The 20,660-nt window shown below is 37.7% G+C and overlaps 1 protein-coding gene across 2 annotated transcripts in view; it reads left to right on the top strand.

Annotated features, from left to right (window-relative positions):
• CTNND2 (catenin delta 2) overlaps positions 1-20,660 on the top strand; it is a 658,514-nt gene that overhangs the window by 239,641 nt on the left and 398,213 nt on the right. For both annotated transcript variants that reach the window (XM_069004021.1, XM_069004022.1), the window contains one exon: positions 9,410-9,522. In XM_069004021.1, the coding sequence (XP_068860122.1) occupies positions 9,410-9,522 (113 nt within the window). The remainder of the gene's footprint in view (positions 1-9,409; positions 9,523-20,660) is intronic.

Here is a 20,660-nt window from a genome sequence, read left to right on the forward strand (position 1 = left end):
AAATAAGTGAATTATTTGACTAATCAGTGTACTGTCTGCTAGAATACTAGAATTTTTGTTTATGAACATCCCTGTATTTAAGCTGAATTTGCAATTTTGATGTCATTCCTATTTATTTTAAAGTCTGTCCACATTCAGTTAGTGCAGCAAACTGTGTGTCTCAAGTGTGTAGAAAATCAAGCTTCTGTTTTGTTAGTTTCATGACAAGAAAAAAAAATCCTATAGGTATTCATTTGCATGTGCTAGGTTGTCTTAAAAGAAAAGCCCATCTTGCTTTGTTAGATAACTTTTGAATCCCTTAGTAAATTGCTAAGGACCAGCCTTTTAATAACTACTCATGGCAATATTCAGATCTAGTATCGTAATTAATTCAGAAATTCCGGGATAATTGCAAAATGATGTAGTCTGTTCTTGGATATGCTGCACTGATGGTCTACGTGTGGATTGAGAAACAAGTCTCTCTTACAAGGCAAGGAAAATCAAAAGAGAAAATTGTTCACCAGAATAATTTTTCCAATGCAAGTAGGAGAAAAGAAAGGGAATAGATGTCTGCTCTTTTAGACCATTTTGGACAAGTGTAAAGCTAATGATTTATCATGCTGGTTCTCCATCTGTTCCTAGTGCCTAGGATGATGTGTGTTCTCACAACTCTGGGAGGGAGAACTAGTTCAGAGGCATATAGATGGGGAACCAGAGAACTCTATGAATAAAATGCTGGAGAAGAGTTCAGATCTCTAAGCATGTAGATAGACTGCCCAAGAAGTGGTGTGTCACTGCACTGACACCTCTGCAGCTATTGCTGGCATCTTGGCATGTTGCCCAACAGAGCCCAGATCTAATCAGAAAAGAAAGGGAGACTAGAAGCTGAGGATGTTGCCAGAACCACAAAAGGCTTTCTTAGTGCTTCAATGTCTAAGACATTTTTAGAAGTTTCATGTTTTGAGACGATGTTGTTAAAATTTCCTTACTTTTTGCATGCCTTTAAACCATACAAATATATGTGTAATTAGGCATCTTCCATCTGCAGCAAGATTATGTTGCTCTTTCCAGAGCAAAATTACTCTGCAGATAAGCACTGGGAAATCGAGGTAAAAAAACCATCAGTCCACGGTTCTGTCTGATATATTAGATATGCTGAAAATGTGAAGTCAGGCTTCAAGAGATGCTACTGTGAATGGAATTACCCTTTTCCATTCTAGACATAGTAAAGCTTTGTGCTTGGATAGCTGAGAAGTAAATTAGAATTACACTGGCCTGAGCTTGTAAGACTGAAGAGTCAGGGTCTGTTACTAAACTTCAGCTCTACTTCTCTTGCTGTCCTTGGAGAAGACCTACCTTCTCTGAGGATTTGTTTTGCTGTCACATTGAGCTTTACAAATAATAACAGTAAGCCCTGAAGCAGGTCAAAGTTAGTAAGGTAGTAAGTCAGTTTAATCTTACATCTTCCTTATGCTGCTGCAGAGGGTGGCAAAGCAAAACTATGACATTAGAAAGCTCATAGTAGTTCTAATCCTGCCCTAACGCTCCAGGGTTTTTACTTACAGTTTATTGCTTTATGGACAGAAGTCATTTGCATGGGAGGAAGTGGAATAGCACAGTAGTCATGGTGGGTGATAAACCATTGGGAGTGTTGGCAAGGAACGCAAAAACCAGTGAGAAGAAGAAAAGAGTTAGCTTAAAGACTGAAGCTGAACACAAACAGAGAAGAAAAAACGATACAAAAAAGGACCACGCCATTTGTAATAGAAAAATGGAGAAAATTTTAAAAACTTTGGTGATTATGCTGGAAAAGAAATAATGCAGTTTCTCTGAGAACAGAAGTCCAGGCACCTGGGCAGGGTGCCTTCAGAGAGCAAGGATTGCCTGTAACTCACAGAGGAACAGGGCAGTATGCCTGGAGGGCTAAAACATGCAGTGGAATGCAATTGTCACTATATTGGTATCAGTATCCTAAACAAAGAAAATAAAATAGGGTCTTATTCCTATAAAAGTTGTTAAAGGCATAAAAGGGACTTCTTTGAAGTAATTTTACATGAAAACGAAGGAATAGTTTATTTTTAAACACTGTAATCAGCCAAACTAGTTCTTTATCCTGTAAATAATCCATATGCATAATAGCCTAGATGCCATGCTAATCTCTTGTAAAGAAGCGTGGGATTGCTAAATCAGTCAGATCAGGTGAAGGAATAAACTAGAGAAATTCAGGCAGATAAAATACAAGCATTTACATAAAGTGAAACATGTCTTTATGTAATCATCATGATCAGAGAGTTTGATAGCCTCTGATCTAATCAATAGCAATGGTATAAAGACTTGAAAAAATATTCAGAACTCATCAGTTCTAGGATCATGGAAAAAATAGGTTAAAAGAGACCTCTGGAGGTCTACTCCAACCACGTCTAGCTTCAGTGTTAGATCAGATGTGAAGATGACTTGTAAAATCTTCAAGAATGGAGATTCTGTGTGTACAACCTGTTCCAGTGTTTCACTACCCTCGATGTGTTGTTTAATTTTGGAGTTGTTTTCTTTTTTTTTTAATTTCGTTACTGTTTTTGTTGTTTGTGTTTGTTCTTTTACCTTTTGTTCAGTTGGAATTTACTTTGTTGCAACTTGTCACTGTTGCCTGTGTCTGGTTGCTGCATGTGTCTGGCAAGAGCCTGGTGATGTGTTCACTATAATCCCCTTAAAGAAGTAAAAGTCTGCAACAGCCATGCTATGGGTTGGGGACAGAGTGGCTGGAAAGCTGCCCAGCAGAAAAGGACCTGGGAGTATTGGTCGACAGCAACTGAACATGAGCCAGCTGTGCCCAGGTGGCCAAGAAGGCCAAGGGCATCCTGGCCTGTATCAGCAATAGTGTGGCCAGCAGGACCAGGGCAGTGACTGTCCCTCTGTACTTGGCACTGGTGAGGCCACACCTCAAATCCTGGGTTCAGTTCTGGGCCACTGCCTGCAAGAATGACATCAAGGGGCTGTAGCGTGTCTGAAGGAGGTCAAGAGAGTGAAGGGTCTGGAGGGTCAGTTATATAAGGAGCAGCTGAGGGAGCTGGAGCTGTTTAGCCTGGAGAAAAGGAGGCTTGGGGTGACCTTGTTGCCTGACGGGGGTATAGCAAGGTGTGGATCAATCCCTTCTTCCAGGCAGCCAGTGAGAGGACAAGGGCACAACAGTCTCAAAGTGTGCCAGGGGAGGTTCAGGTGGGCACCAGGAAGAATTTTTCACTGACAGGGTTGTTAAGCATTGGAAGAGAGTCATCCCTGGAAATGTTCAAGAAATGACTGAATGTGTCACTTAGTGCTGTGGTCTAGTTGACATGGTGGTGCTTGGTCAAAGGTTGGACTTCTAATCTTGGAGGTCTTTTCCAACCTTAGTGATTCGGTGAAATACATCCTCCCTAGACCGTCTCTTCTCCATGCTAAACAAACCAAATTCCTTCACCTTCTGCTTGTATAATATGTGCTTTAATTTTCTGACCAACTATCTTTGTGGCCCTCTGGTGGTCTTGCTTCAAAAATCTTGTCATGTCTTGTCCTGGTGGCCCAAAACCAACCACTCTACTTGATATATGCTTAAGGAGTACCGAATAAGAGGGAATAATCACTTCAGTCGTTTCCTTGTTCTACTAGTGGCTCTCTTGTTAGTGCAGTGAAATGAGTGTTTGGCCATTGTCACCACAGCAATGCACTGTTGATCACAACTTTGTGTCCACCACACCCCCAGATCCTTTCTGAGGAGATGCTGTACTGTTACAAGGGATTCCATCCTTTATGCAGGACCTTTGTTTCTCTTTCATGAACTTCATGACACTGTTGTTGGCCTTCCAGCTTGTCAAAGTTCATCTGAGTAGTAGTCCTGCCCTCCAGAGTATGAATTGCTTCCTTCAGGTTGATTACCTGGAAACTTGTACTTATAGGTGCAGTCACCTCTCCATTAGGATTCTTCAAGAACATATGTACCCACCACTGAGTTTCTGAATCTGCCGCCTCTCTGCTTGTCTGATTACCTTTCTGTGAGCTTTTTCCATCACCCCCATGTTACTCAGTATAATGGAAGAATGAAACAGTCCAGTGAAAAAGGATAAGAGCAGAACAAGTGAAAACACAGTCCAACAATAGAGAGTGTAGAGAATGTGGAAGGTATTGATTGGTACTATTGATTGTAAAGTCCAGTTTCGAAGCTTTTGAAGAGCATTTAGTGTCAGATGTTTGGGGCTATTGGTAGTGGTGGTTTTTGTACTGTTTGAAAGCATGAAGACACTGTTTTCCTTCTACTTACAGGATGGGCTGTCAGGTCTGGTTTGTGTCTGATGCTATCTGTCCCTAGGTTTCTGCCAAGCTAAACTTTCCTAGGTTTTGCTGTTTTCCTTAGGAAGCATGTGCTCCAGTTTTTGCTATTCATGTGTGTTTGGTACAATAGGTTAAGAACAGTTTGTTACCAACATCACTCTGAGTAGTGGCATTCATTTGGAGTGTATAGATGTGGAGTATGTGGCATTGTGCATGATGCCATAGGATGTACCTAGGAATATACATTTACTACTTGTGGCGTTAACTGAGGTACGGTTTTTCTTGTTTAACAGGTTACAAAAAGATAGAGCCAACGTTGTACACTTCTACAGCCTGTGTACCTTCTTTGAAGTTCTGTGGTTTCTAAGATCCTCCTTTGGAAGACTTCAATTCCAGAGACAATTTATTAGTTAGTGTAGCTGTAATCAGACTTCCTGTATTCATGTCACCCAGGATTCCCAACCTGGATTATCAGTGCTGTTATTTGTCTGTATATGAAGATTCAAATGATCACCATTTGCCCCAATTAGGTTTTGTATAGCATATTTGCAATCAAAAGCCAAACACTTCTCCTCTTTTCATGTCGTGACCTAGTGATTCTTAGGAACCCAGTAATTTTGCAACCCTCTTGGGCCTAAATTTAGATAGTTTTTTTAGTGGGTTTTTTGTTGTTTTTGTTTTGTTCTTCTTTTAGTTGTTTGTTTGTTTGTTTTTAATCAGCTGTTTTTTACTGTCACTACTGATTTTACTGTGTCTTTTGATTGGCATTGATACATATCTCTATGTGAAACGATTGAAGGATTAGTTTAAGGTTGTAAAGGACAAAGTAAAATGAGATCAACTCCAAATACAAGCCAAATTTCTTTTGCCCTATTTTACCCTTCCCAACATTCAAATGGGTCAATACAGATGACCCAGCAGATGTAAAGCAAAAAAACCCAGAGTATCCTCTGGTTTGGTGCGCCCTGAGCTCAGGAGTTCCTAACTTTTCTGAAGGCTGTGAAGATTTCCATCATGCTTGTTCAGTGTCTGGACCACTGTGAAGTGTTATGACCTGGCTCAAGTCTTATATAGTGCTTGAAGCTTTGGTGGCTGCAGAGGACAGATAAAATACAAAACTCCTGCTGAAAAAGAAAGTGCATTGAATTGCCATCTATGGAATAATGAATATTTTTTACAAAACTAACCCCAGCATGGTAGTGGACAAATACCATTTTTAAAACATAAATTACTTCAGGCTCTAGGTGATAAATATTTTATATAACTTCAAAACAATTTGATAAGGTTATCATGAAGTTCTTCACTTTCCAAGTTGCTCTCTTGAGTGATTTCTCTGGATTACTCTCATCATTATCTCTGATCTCTGGTGGCTTCCCAGTCCCACACCCCCTCCTGGTGCGAAGCACTAAGGACTGCCAGACTGGTCCCTGCACTTTGTAGTGCCTTTGCATGGGCAAACAGTCATTGAGGCTGCTCTTGACATGCTATTAAGTAAATTAATTTTGATGTTGCATTGTAGTTTCTGCTGTTCTTCATTCTGCAATTGTCTTGACAACAGATTTGCATAATCAGTGAGTAGGAATTTGTTTGTAATTTTGTTGTTCTGATTAGCTTGATTCAGATGATAGAAAGTTGTGAAGATAACACAACGTGGCATGAACGGGTGAAAATGATTGTAAACATAACAAATAAGACAAATGATGGAGTCAGGTTCAGTGATTATTTTTATAAAATGTAAGCAAATGCTATTTCTGGTTTCTGTCCTCTTACACTGTGACAGCTGCTTGAAATCTAAAACATATGGATTTATTCAAATATTAGTCACTCTCACTGCTTCCCAAACAAAGAGAAGGAAGCTTATTTATTTGTTTTCTGCCTAGGTTTCTTGGTTTGGAGGGAAAACAGATTCATAAATCTTATTTGAATTCTTCTTTCCTTTTTTCAGTCCAAAGGCAACCCTGTGGACCTGCACTTTTTTCATGGCATGAGGGAATACCAAACACAGTTGCTTATTAAATTTAATGTAGAGGATAATTCTTGAAGTACTAAGTGTTTAACTCTGCACATATCCCACCTCCCCACCTTTTATCTCCTTCCTTTAATTTCTGACTTCTCATGGCACCTGACAGAACATGATTAAGCAAGAAATAGTAGCAATTAAAAAGCTGGTAATGATGTTCCTGTTCATGTTTTCTAGCCATTTTCATGCATTAGAAACCCAAAATTATTTCTTTCTTAAGTGATTGAGTACATCTCTGCTTCCTGCTTGAGGAGTAACATACATAGAACTGCCCTTTTCTAGTAATCTCTTCAGGGCAGGACTTAAGTAATGTGGGCAGTGAAACCAGAAAACAATAATTTCTACATTTTGAGAAGAAAAGAGTTTCCTCAATAAGGAACCAGGGAGAGAGAGAATGAGAGAAATTCCTTAAACCAATCAGTTTAAGGCATTTGCTGGAGTAGCTCTTAGTGTAATAGGACTGAAAGAGATTTAGTGGAGGATGAGTCATGAAATGTGCTAGGAAATGAAAGAAAGATGGAAGGCAGAAGAGAACAGAAAGCAATAAGTAGGAAAGAAAAATAAATGTCAAAGTGAAGAGTAGAAAAATATATTTTGGAGACTAGAATCATGAGCAAAAAAAATGTTCTGTGGACAAAGTAATCATGACAAAAGGGTATTAGTTGAAGAAATGCAGAAGTTTCTGGAAAAGTTGTCAACTAGAGTGATTAACTGAAGGAATACAAAGCATAGAAAAGATATGAGAAGATATACAATCCAGACCATTGAAGGAAAGAAAAAGGCAAAATAATACTTACTTTTGAAGTATTTCAGTAAAATAGGTTTGGGGCATTTCTGTATTTAGTTGGCTTGGCATAGCATGGACAAAAGGGAGAAACTGGAGAAACACTGTTTGCATCCCTGCTAGATTTAAAGAACACAATGAGCTGCACTTGATGTCTAGGAAAAGGCAGGTGGACAACAGAGAGTGAGGAGCATGTGTTCCCAAGTTCTTGGTGCTTAACATTCTCTTAGCAGCATTATGGGGACAGATGCACCTTCTTACTGGGCAGGTAAGCCAAGTGCCCGTGCCAAGCCACGGCAAAGAACACGTCTGACCTGCCTCACCTGGGATGGTGAGAGGGGAACTGACTGGATGAAAATCTATGCTAAGCACCAAAATGTGCATTGCTGCGATAGAATCAAGGAGCTTAAAAAATGCAGCGGAACAGAATAGCTGTTAAAACTTCTGCTTTTATTTTGAAAGTAAACATAATGCTCAGTTTGATTTTCTTGGGTATTTTACACTATCAAAACTTCTCCAGGCTTGCATGCTTTTATATAAGCATGCTGGCATGGCAAATACTGTATCACTTTGATTTTTCATTCTTCAACAATTTAGTAGTATTTCTGTTACAATCCTTTCTGCATTAAGTGTTTTATTTTATGCAAACAAGACCAGGATTTGAATAATAACTCTTGGAAACCCGATCAACTGTCTCTTTGGCTTTTCAGGCAATTGATTCTTCTAGGTGAGAGAAAAGCTCTCTGTGAAGGAGGCATATATGAAAGAGGTGATTATTGTCAGGTGACTTTTATTAATCATATCTTCAGGCAACAGTGAAAAAGATAGTTCTGCACACTACAAAAATGTGAAGAGAATACTATTTACTATTGATTACTATAGCACTGTTGACCATTTCACTTAATGAGCAGTGATGTTTTGATCTTCAAATCAATCTGACTTTCAGTGGCATTCTTGTACTCTGTATAGGTTTGTTTGGAATAATAAATTCTCAGTTAAGCAGGCTTTTTCACATAGTCAGTGGCCATTTAAGTATTCACTGGCTATTTCATGCTGTGTATAATCTATGTGGATGTCCCCCTTTACTCATAGTGCAGGACAGAAGTTATTCCATGTCAGTAGCAAGAGAAACAAAGAGGAGTGATCCAGTTGGATTAAGCAGAATGACCACCAGCCAGTTCCTATCTTACATTTTAGTTATGGTTTGCCTCATTTCAGAGATTTGAAAAGTTTAATGCCTTCATTTAACCTTGATTTCTTGGTCAGAGGTTTTGGGTAGGACATAGAATGAACACTTATGAGTCCTACTCTGCTTCTACCATTTCTTCCTTTCTCTCAAATACTAAGTTCTCAATGGCCCTTGGTGGATATAATTCATGACTCCAGTAATTTCCAGTGCTGTTCTGCCAGGCAGGACCTTTCTGAGGAGTTATTCAAAGGACTCCCTCCCATACTCTGCATTACAGGGAGGTCCTTTTGAAAAAAAAAAAAAAGAGGGAGAAAGAGATAATGGGTGAATCTGTGTGGGTAAGGGAATTATTTAAGAAATGGACTCTCAAAATATTTCTCCTTCAGCCTTCATCAGAAAGGGGCAGGAGAGATGTTTTTGTTTACCTGTGAAAATGATGTAATGTAACTATGACCAAAATGGAAGGGCAGCAACACTTGACAAATTTGCAATAACCATTAGCTCCCCAAAAGTATTCAATATTTTAATTTGATAAAACTAGTGCTACTAGTGGGGAACGTGGTCCTTTAAGAAATGGTGGAGATTTTACTTATATTCATTTTACTTTTTTTTTTTTTTTAATAAAAAAAAGAATCTTTTGTGTATAAAACCAAAACCACACTATAAGTACCTTTATAAGCTCTTTGGATAAATCTTATCTGGTAGGAGTGATTGGTTTCCTTGGCAGAATAAAAGAAAATACATTAAATTCGTGGTAGGAATGTTAGCACAGCTTTTGTCCAAAACTACTTGAGCTTCCCCACTGCACATCATTAAATGCAGAAATTAAGCTCTGCTCAGGCCATATCAATACATCTACAATTTAGTTTATTTCACTGGTGTATACGGTGATGGTTATCAATTTTTAAGTGCAGAAACTTCTGTCACCACAGGATCACCCACAGAACTTTGCATCTTTTTTTTCAGTAACACAAATTGTATTTATTTGTGATCATACTTAGGTCAACTTGCTAAGATCTGTATGCTACTGAGAGATCTGCATGAACTCTGTAGGCCTGACTTACTAAATGTATTTGGAAATTCCTTCTTAATCTCAAGAGAAGTCAAAGCAAATGGTTTAACTTTCTTTTTTCAGGAACTGCAGTTTGAGAGACTGACTCGAGAACTTGAGGCTGAACGTCAGATTGTTGCGAGCCAGCTGGAGAGATGTAAACTTGGATCAGAAACTGGAAGCATGAGCAGCATTAGGTAATGTACAAATTGTTGATGTCTTTGTAATTAGTAAATTTTGTTGCTGTTATGAATTATCGCCAAGTTTGATAATCTTTTTGTAAAAAAATTATACACTAGGGAGAATGAGATTTTAGTAGAGTTTGAAAATTTGCATTGTGACCTGCTCTTTAAAAAGAAAATTTCATGCAATTTTGTATCTTGTTTGTCCAGTAACAGAATAGTAGTCACATTTGGAATTCATTGATTTGCTGGAGTCTGAATGGATTATCAGCAACTTGTTTCCACCACCAATACAGCTGTAATTTTCAGCTGAAGATTTTTAGCTTCATAATTGCAGAGATGTATTGATAAGTGAACCTGTTTAATCATAATTTTATCACTCAAGGTATTAAAAGCTTTAGAATGAATTACGTAAAGCTGCTGACCTGTCATCAAAATGTAATGAGAAGATATAAGTTTTTCTCTTTGTTTAAACATTGGCTTACTTTAAGAAATTGTCCTGGTACATTGTTTGGAGGATGGCAAGTTTATTTAAGAAATTGTAACAAATGGAAACTGATCTCTTGGTGAATTTAGTGGAAGTACAGTATTTGCAGTTTTTAGCTTCTTGATACGTGTGTTTCTGTTTTCTCAGTGAACCTAATAAATGGAAGATGATGGTACTAGAGTTTCAAGAATTGAGGAAAAAAGTTGTATAGGCATGTGTTCTGTTTTTATCAGTGGAAATATGAATAGATAATAGTAAGTATAACATGCCAAGCTAAGCAATTCAAACAACGTTTCAATCAAATAAATGATGTTTTTCCATTATAAGTAGGAAATAATTATTCAGTAGAATGTCAAAGATGTAACAAAAATACTGAATGCAAGATTCATTAAAATGGCAGAAGTCAGAAAAATCTTTCACTAATTCAGCAGAAGCTGTACACGAAGTTGACTTAAATACAAGCATTCTTAATAAATCAGTTGAGAATTAACTCCTTAAGATAAAATCCTCTGTTATATGTTTGTCACCATCTAGGCTTGTCAACATTAGAGAAAGTATGTTACTTAAATTTTTTTCAGCATGAAATAGGTAATATTTGGCAGTGCAGTAGAATACTATATTTGCATGTCAAGTGTGTTTGCCTAGCACTTTAAATTTTACATATGGTATGGCTGCATTTCAAGAACGTTATCTGAAATATGTTTGAGTAATACTGAGGTATGTTTAAATAATGCTGTTATTTTAGGATTATTCCAGTCAGTGACATGAAGGTTGGGAAATTTCTTGTTGTGCAGTAAATGTTTCCTTGGTGAACTTTTTTCTTATTGATAAAGTTATACTTTAGAGTTACCACTGATATCAACATCAACTGACTCTTCATTTAGTTCTGAAACTCCAGTAATTCAAGAAGTTTAATAACTGGACTGCTTATCTGTCTGGAATATAGCAATACATAGAACAATGGAAGAGATATTATGCAAATTTTTGACATCTGTAATTTACCCTGGAAATGTTTTATGTACGACCACACAATTTCTAGCATTTTAACTAAAAACATTTTAAGAAGTACCTGAAATACCGTTTTTCAGACGATAACATCAAAAGCTTACAGTTAGATAGCTGTCCTTAGGGTTGGCAAGTGATATAAAGAGGAAATCAATAATAATCTAATATTGTTTGTGTTGGGTTGTTGTTTATCCCACATGTATTAAATAAGTAATCTTCTGTCCAAAAAATTCTAAATCATCATTTTAGGGGCTTAGAACTAACACAAATACTAAATGAAGTCAAAGTTCTGTCTGGTTGCTGTGCTGACTTCCCAGTGCTCATCTACATTTGAGAATGTTTCTTTAGCATTGTATTCTTTGACATATCCTTGATCTGTAGTCATTTTTTTAGGGGATTGGGGACTGTATTCACCAGGAATTTTGCTAAAAAGGGCTTGACTATTTTCTTTTAAGGAACAAGTACTTGGCTGTGAACCAAAGGCAGAATCAGTAGCTTCTGATAAAACGGAATAAAATGCTTAGGCCATGAGTTAGGACAAAACTTGTGAACTCCTCCCTTCCCCAGTGTTCCCCTGTTGGCAGCCTCTGAACAGTTCATTACTCAGCCTGCTGAGTATTAAAATTTCATGATACATTCCATAAGGAGACAAGTCATGTTCTATGCTGCTTCATTCCTCTGGCTGAGGTGCTTATTCCTTCTGGGCCAGATCTATCAGTCTGTCATTCCCTTTAGTATGGGGGTGGGGCAATTAGATGCCAGCATATCTTTAGAACTCTTCAGTCTCTGATAATTTTAAGCACATATTGAAGAAGTATACTGTTAGCAAATCCTTAGAACTTTTAAGTTTCTCTTTCATATTCTTTATCACGGTTTTATGTGAGCAGTTTCTTTGGGCTTTTGTTGTTGTTGTTTTGGATTTTTTTTTTTTTAAGGAGCATTAGTGTTCGAACTGAGGAGTGTAGCTCTAACCTATCCTACTCTTTTTCTTTGAACACAGAATTTACAAGGCAACAGACTTTTTCTCAACTGAATTTCTACTCAGTACTGGAATTGCTAGAACTGATGTGCCATTTGTTATTGAAAGTCTCTTGAATAGACTGTCATTTGTGCCTGAGTGCCTGAAGCAATATGCTGAAGTTTCTGTATCTCACAAGTTGCAAAAATGCAGTCTAATAAACTGAATAACATGGAAAGCACACCTGCTTTGTATATGCTTTCTTCAGTAGAGTTCTCTCCCTTAGAAATGCCTATGTTATTCACACTTTTAACACCAGGAAACTTATGTTTTCCTTAGGAGGATACAATTTTTGCAAATTCACTGAGAAGTACCACAAGTCTAATTGATAAACCCATAAGAGCTTTCATTTCAAGAACATTGAAGAAATAGGTGGAATGCATTGTGACATTGGTAGACAGCTGCTGCTGTGTTGGTCAAGTTAATAAAATTGCAATTACAGTTTTCCTGTACAGCTGTCAGTGTTAGATCTGATTTAGGCTACTTGTTGGGAAAGGATATATAGTGGTTTTTGTAGATATTTAATACAAAGGACTGACAAATGCAGTAGCCTCATAGAAGTGAGGCTCCCACAACCTAGACCTGCACAGACTGGAGAAATGGGCTGAATGGAACCTTATCAAGTTGAAATTTATAAATTATTTGCAAATGCATCTGGGATGGAGTATCCCCTTGTTACAACACAGCCAGGGATAGAAAACAGCCTTGCAGAAAAAGACCTTGGAGGCCTTTTCAACTTAAGTGATTCTATGAGTCAGCAGTGTGTCCTTGCAGCAAAGGCCAGCTGCACCTTGGGCTGCAGCAGCAGAAGTGTAGCCAAGAGATCAGGGCAAGTGATTCATCCCTTGTGTTGGAAGCTCTTGAGGATACACCTTAAGTGCCCTATCCAGTTTTGGGCATCCCACAACAAGAAAGACATCAGCATGCTGGAGCAGGTTCTGAGAAGGGTCAGGAGGGCTCAGTCTTCTAATTATACCTAGGTAAAGGAAGGACTTAGAGAAGACAGAACAGAAGGCTGTTCTCAGAGGTGCATTGGGGTAGAATCAAAGATGACAGATGCAAGTTGGAGCATAGAACATTCTAATTAGGCGTAAGAAAAACTTTTTCACCATGAATTTGGTTAAACATTGCCACAGGTTGCACTGATAGGTTCTAGAGTTTCCATCCACAGAATTAATAAGAACTTCCTCTTCCCACCCTGTGCTTTTTATTACTATTTCATCATAAATCCTGGGAAAAGAGTTGTATTAGTATTCTACTGTTCTATTTTTTTTTTTTGCCATCAAATTGCAGGCTCCCCCGGGAAGTGGTCATAGCACCAAGGCTGCCAGAATGCAAGAAGCATTTAGGTAACAGTCAGGCATGTGGTTGAATTCTTGGAGCTGTCCTGTGCAGGTCCAGGAGCTGGACTTTGATGATCTTTGTGGGTCCCTTTTGACTTGGGATATTCTATGATTCGATTCAAGTATTTCAGAAAAAAACCAAACCTCTCTTACCTGAACTAGTGAATGTGTTTGCTTTTGTCTGTGAATGTAAATATTAAAATATGAATGTAGGTATTAAAACAAAGTTGGAAAAAGGCATGGTTAGCTTGGATTCTGGAGAAAACATGAGCCAAAAGACAAAGATATGTTAGTCATAATATGAGGACAGAACAGGCTTTTTTTTTATGGAAAGAGTTTGATCAACAGTCCTGTGTAAAAAACACTGCAACTTTCAAGTAAAATTTATACACCATCATACATATATAACATGCATTTCAATACATATTAGAAAACTGTTTAGCCTGCATTGTGGTTCTTTATCAACTCAAGATTTACCAGTTAAATGTATTAAACCTTTTCACGCTGGTTTGATTGCTGTGATATCTCCAAATGCTACCGGGAAGCTTCTAACTTGAAAACAAAAATTTAAAAATCCTTTTAATTAAATGTAAATTAGAAAGCTAACTTTTAAAAAGAAAAAACAAAAGTCAACAGTTATTTCAGAGCAGTGAAAAAAGGATCAGTATTTTATCATTACCTATGAAAATGCCAATTGTAGTTTTTGTACTTATTTTATTAAAACAAGCCAATAGCGTGGCTATTTTAAAAGGGGGTTTTAAAAGTGATGTTCTTTAAAGAGACAGGCATTTCACCAGTGGGAAGAGAAGATTTCACTTAACTTTTGTCAGCAAATGCTGTAGCTAAAGATTCATCTCATTCTGCAATGTATGTTTGCTTAGTAGTTCAGAAGCTGAATAAGCTTTAAGTTTTGTCACACTGTTGCTCATCATTGTGAATTGTGTAAAGCTTAACAATTCATGCTTGGATGAACGTTTGTCAACTGAATAAATAAAAAAGTTTATCGGAAATAAAATTAAAAACAGCAATAAAAGCATGCAGGTTTTTGAAAATGAAGATTCTGAAAACATTCATCACAAATTCTACGAGTCAGAATAATTAGCTCTGATAAAACAACATTTTGTAGGGGTTTTTTTGTGTCTTTTTCCCACCTTTTATCTCTTTTATGATTTTATGTTGCTGTAAGTGACCAGGTCAGGTAGAACCTTTCAAAAAGATGCAGATTGCTCTCCTGAAGAGAGTTTTGTCAATGTTAAGCATGGTACTGTCAGATGTATTTCTCCGTCTTGTGTAAAGCTTATCATGTATGGGCTTGTGGTAAAGCAGAATATCCTAGTAAAAATATGTTGAGAGTTTCAAGGTAGTAGAGGTTAAAAAAATCCTACCATTCTTTATTAGGAAACCTAGTTTTGGTTATAGTTCTGTTAAGCCAGAATGAAAATGAAATAGCTGGAAGAAAGCATTCAATTAGAACAAAACAATGGGAAAATCTGCAAGGCTTTGTTATACCAGAAGGTTTTCATTGATGTGTTTGCATTATTTGAGTTCTTTGCTATCTCTAGGAGGCATACATTCAAAAAAAAATACCTTTAATAAACACCACCACTGCCCCAAAAAAAAACCAAAAAGAAGAAACAACAAAACAAAGAGAGATTTTCTTAGAAAAAGTTGAAAAGATGGTATTTTCCTTACATTCACAATCCTTAAGGAGTTCATTTGTATTATCTTGTAAGAAAAGAAACTGAAGCAGCCTTTGTCAGACCGTAATTAAGAATGAGCAATGTGGTTTTAATCCTTGGCCACTTGAAAAAAAAACTGGTTGGATTTGTTTTGTTTTTTTGATCTTTGTCTGCTTTTTTTTCCCCGTGTCAGTTTTCAGCCTATAGCTTAACTGAGTCAGTTAGGGATTCTTCTTTTCAATAATCAACTTAGCTACCACAAAAAATGTTGGTGTCTTTGCCAGCTAATGGTTGATAGTCACTGTGCTAATATGTGCCCAGCTAGGTAATACCTGGAATCCTTCTGAAAATAGCTGGAAACCCTTCTGAAATTCAGGCTACTGACTTCCATGTCCAAACACGGCATTTAGACACGTCATGATGGGAAGGTGGAGGGGCAGGTGCTGATCTCTTCACTCTTGTGACCAGTGACATGACTCAAAACAACATGAAGCTGAGCCAAGGGAGGTTTAAGTTGGGTATCAGGAAAAGGTTCTTCACCCAGAGGGTGTTTGGGCACTGAACAGACTCCCCACAGAAGCGGTCACAGCACCAGCCTGACAGGGTTCAAGAAGCATTTGGACAATGCTCTCAAGCACATGGTGTGACTCTTGAGGTGTCTTGCATTGGGCCAGGAATTGGGAGACTCACGATCCTTGTGGGTCCCTTCCCAGTCTGCATATTCTATTGTTCTGTGATTCTGAAATTTTGGAAATCAGAATTTTGTGGAATACAATAAGTTGTCCAGAAGTAGAATGGGCAGATTCTGCTGGTTGTCGTAACTGTTACAGTGTACCAGGTGTCCTACGCCAGTTTGACATCAGTAGTTGATGTTCCTGGTGTTGTGTGTACCACCACATGTAAGAGTGTTCAAGTCAGAGAAAATGTTTTAGAACTCAGGGAAATACTGAGGATAATATTTTCAGTACTCCAATATCACCTTGTACTTGGTATCTCTTGATCTTTTGATTGTGAGATCTAGAGACCTGAAATGTGATGAACTCTGTATATTATTAGACTTGGTCAATAAATTAGTTTGAGATCACCGAAAGAGGAGTATTTGAAGAAAATGTTCACTCTAGAAAATAAATTGTTGCTGGACTTTTAAAACACCCCTTCTACTCCCCCTCTTTTTCTGCTTGCTGAATATCCTCCAGAGATACGATCTCCATGGGAGGAGTAACACAGTAATATTCAGCATTGCCAAACTCATTACACTGGCATGTTAAAGAAATCAAGTATCAGATTTTAGTTTAATCTCAATAAAGAGAAGCTATGTCAGTAAGGATATATGGATATTTTTCTGCCCTAAGAAAGGGTCTTATAGTCTGAAAGCCTTATATGGGGCTGCCACTTGTCACTTATATTCTCTATCAAGTTTTTCATTATGTCTTCTCTTTTATTAATACAGGAAATATAGGAATAATACAGGAAAAAAAATATGCAAAACAACAAAAAAGCAGAATGACAACAGAAAAAGCTGATACTTTGCATATCAACTTTTACTGATATGCGAGCCAATGAAGATTGTACTTAATAGTTAATTCTCTGCCTTAGTGCACTTTTGGCATGCTACTAAGTTATTTGAAAACTGTTTACAAATTTTGCATTGACAATTTAAATGTGTCTTTGAAAGCCTGACACTTGAGTATGGCTAATTTGAAATAAGCATGGAAATACTGATGTTTGGAAATATATTTTTAGTGTAAAACTCAGTTATCTTTTACAAAGTGAGGTTCTATGTTCAGCCTGCTGTTCACAAGCTGTTGATTGAAAAACCAGGGCAATTCAGTTTATACTAAAGGGTGGATAAGCACTGTAGTAGTTTGCCCAAGGAGACAATAATAAAAACTACCATTTGAAACTTAAGGATATGTAGAGTATCTATCAAGAGTGAGGCACGAGTGACAAGTGTATTTCTCTACAGCCCTTCTAGGTCTCCTTGCTGGGTTATACTTTAATAATATGACAGCATTCTTTTTGTCCCCATCCTTCCTTATCGTATGTCAAAATGTTTTTGGATAGGTTTGGAGGAAGACAAAATTGAGGATATACTGAGGGAAAATGCCTCATCATTAAAACGTTCTTCAATTTAGAGTGTTTTCAGGCAAGTTTGATAAAACTTCTCCTTGAAAGTTCATTTTTAGTGCTTACTGCTTCTGGGTCAAAGGTGCTAGATAGTGTCTTTGTGATGTCTTAGATGTAGATTACAGCTGAGAACAAATCCTGTAGTGTGGTTCCAATAAAAAATGGCCATGGGCAGTCGACATCAAACACTGAAACAGAAGTAAGGTATCCAAGGTGCTTCAAGGAGTCAGCTCTGAGAAATTGTGGACAGAGACCAAAGTGCTATCTGTCACTAAAGTTGCCTTCTGCTTTGTATAAAACCAAGATTTCAGTTGTTCCTTACTTGGATAAGCTGCACCTTCCAGCTTGAGCATTTCCTTTTCAAAGTGCACATACTGAGGTTTTGAAGGGAAATTCAACCAATCAACTTTCTTGCTGTTTTTATAAATTTGCATCAAGACATCGCTATTATCAGAGGAATTAAACGTACCTTTGCACACAGTTGTGGAGATAAGTCCCCGTTTTCCTACAGTGCTTTTTGCCTTCTACCTAATTTGGTGTATGATTGCACAGAATACTGGAGGGAAGTCTCCAGTGTTATTCCATCCTCCTTTCCATGTTGTCAGGATAAGGAGGCAACCTATGAGTCCAGTGGCAAGAGGTCAAGAAGCAGATTTCCAGGTGCATTTAACATCCCAGTTAATGCATGTGGGGGGGGGCAAGTTAGTGGGGAGGAACCTTTGTTCAAAATGTGGATGAGGCATCTGGTAGAATGCAGATTCAGTCTCTAAAGTGTACATTGGTCAAAACTGGAGACTGAGAAGTGAAGAGTGGGTTGAAGCAGGATGAGGAAAAAACAGGGGCAGAGTCTAGAGTAGAGCAGAAGAGGTGGATAATGCAGAGGAGTCAGGGAGGTATGTTCTTTCCTTACAGCTGGAGGATCAAAGACTAAAGTTGAAAATAACAATTTTTCCTGGCTACTCAGTCTGAGAAATCTAGGAGTAATTACTGAAGAGATCTTACTGGCTTCATTTGCTGCTATAAACACTCATCACATCTGCCTGTCAGTTCCTGATCTGGTTATTAGGATCCCTGAATGTCTGGAAGGCTGTACAGAGAAATAAGAAGCAAATAATACCTGACAAGGATTCAAATGAATCTTTACAGCAGCAGCATTAGGAAGCAGAAGTAGGTGCAATTCCACTGGATTGCCTTCAGCTATTACAAGCCAATAGGTAGTTCTTTTCATAATGCACATTTTGCAAGTTATGAAATCTGTTGGTCCTGTAAACAGCAGTGTCCCTCCACATAAACATGACTTATACCTCAAGCAGGTTAGAAATGAAATGGTCATGAAACAGAAGTTGTGTAAAAATGCATTTGTACAAGGAGTAAGTCAAAATGCAGCCATCTGGAGGTGTCCCAGAACTCCAGAAATACTTTTTTTTCTATGTGTGTGTTTTACCAGTGAAGACAAAGCCTATCTTATTGCTTTCTTGGGGAAAAAAAATTAAGTTTGGTGTTGAGTTTCAAAGAAATAGTTCAAAGAACTATGGCAGTCCGGCATGGTATTTTCTTTCCCTTCACCACCCTTATCTTCTGCTTCTCACTATCTGACCTTGTATAGGTGACCTTGAATTCTGTCTTGAGCATCCACTTGTTTGATACCTTTCTTCTTCTCCACTGCCTAAATTTAAATTCTACCTAAATCACTAGACACTGCAATTTGCCAAAATAAAGCTCTTACCTCCTGCTCTCAGTCATTCCTTGCTTTGGCAAGTCCTGATCACCTTTCAGTGCAGATATGGGAACAGTTACTAAGGCTCCCAGCCAAAACCTCATCCTGGCTACTTTGTCTGTTCCTAGCAAAGATTAAGTTATTTTTCTATTAAGATGCCTTTGTTTGGGTTCTTGGTTTTAATAAAAGCATAGTTGTCTTCCAATGTAATCTTAAGAACTGATTTTGAATAAAAATGTATTGGTGGAAGTTACAGACTTCTCAGTAGTCATAGCTTTCAAAGGCATACTCCTCTTGACAGTAGTAATTTCTGCAGTCCCAGCAAAAGTGGATCCTTTGTCTTGCCATGATCGGTCTTGGTAAAAAAAGATTAATTTTGTTGTATTTAGCTTTAGTGTTTGATACAGAGAATTTAAAATTTACCAATTCACTTAGAAAAAAAATTGCGGGTGGGTTTTTTCTGTTTTTTTTCCTGGCTTTAGAAGTTGACTGTTCTATTGCTCCTAATTATTAGGTATTCTCTCCTTGCTCATATGTGATAATTGGTCCTGATTATCCTTTGTGTTGTCCTTATACTTCTTCTGTTGGATTGACATGAACTTCTTAATAGTGCTGCTACAGCTGTGATCGTTTCATAGTGGAAACTGACCTACGCATTCTTTGATACTCAAGTATTTCGACTGTCAGAAGTGCTCAGGAAGTGTTACTAATATATTTAGCTGAATTCCAGGAATGGCATGAATGGACACAGCTCTGTTTCCACTGGCATCTCAGAATTGGATTGCAGCATGCTTTGAATGGCTAATCTTAGATGCTTTCTAGGCATGTTGCCACTTCAGCAGTTAAGGAATATTTTATAGATTTTAATATGTTAAACTTAAAGGGGCTTTTAAATCCCTCATGCTTTCAGCTCATAGATGTACTCTCAGCTGTTGCTAATAGTGAATAAATACTGTGCTTCCTTCTGGCTTTCCTTTACTCCTTCCATTTTTACCTTGTTCTCTACGCTGCTGGTTTGTACAAACAAAAGATGTAAAAAACCCCAAAAAACAAAAATAAACAAACAAACAAAAAAAAACCCCAAAACTTTTGCACACACCTCTGCTGCTTCACTCTCTATAGAGCAATATACCCCAACTCCTCAGGTATAGAGAAGGAAAATTTAGTACAAATGTTGCATTTATCTCTGTTCTGTTATCTTAAATAGATCAAGATTAAATAGTTGTATTTTCTTTTAATTTAAATCTGCTTCCTGCATTTTATCTTGAAAGCCTTCAACATAAATGTTATCACAAAGATGGCAGTGAGTGCAGCTGCAATAGAATTCACATCGAACTGAGTACAGTGTGAAGTTTGCCTAATTTCCAATATCCTGTGAAAGTTACCTTAAATGTTCCCAATATAGCTACTGACTTTTTTGACTCTATTCATGAATGCCTAGCAGGAGCCAGTGACTAACATGAAAGGAATGTTTTTAGCTTAGATAAAAATTCTTTCTTCAAAGCTTATCAGAAAAAAAAAATGTAAAAAATTATAGGGCACCAGTAGTTGGTAAAAAGTTATAGGTTCAGGGGGACTTCAGCGAGCTTCACAGCAATGGCAATCCTCCCCTCCCAACTGAATCCACAGTTTCAAGAGGATTAACTTGGTAGTAGGGACTATGGATTCTGGCCGCGGTTTCCAGCCTCTCTTCTGGGTTTGAGCAGTGCTCTCCAAACCTTTTTGTTCATGAACCCCTATTAGTAAAACAGTTTTGAGCATGCACCCACAATATATG

The sequence above is a fragment of the Aphelocoma coerulescens genome, chromosome 2 (assembly GCF_041296385.1).
Source record: "Aphelocoma coerulescens isolate FSJ_1873_10779 chromosome 2, UR_Acoe_1.0, whole genome shotgun sequence".
NCBI classification, from domain to species: Eukaryota; Metazoa; Chordata; class Aves; order Passeriformes; family Corvidae; genus Aphelocoma; species Aphelocoma coerulescens.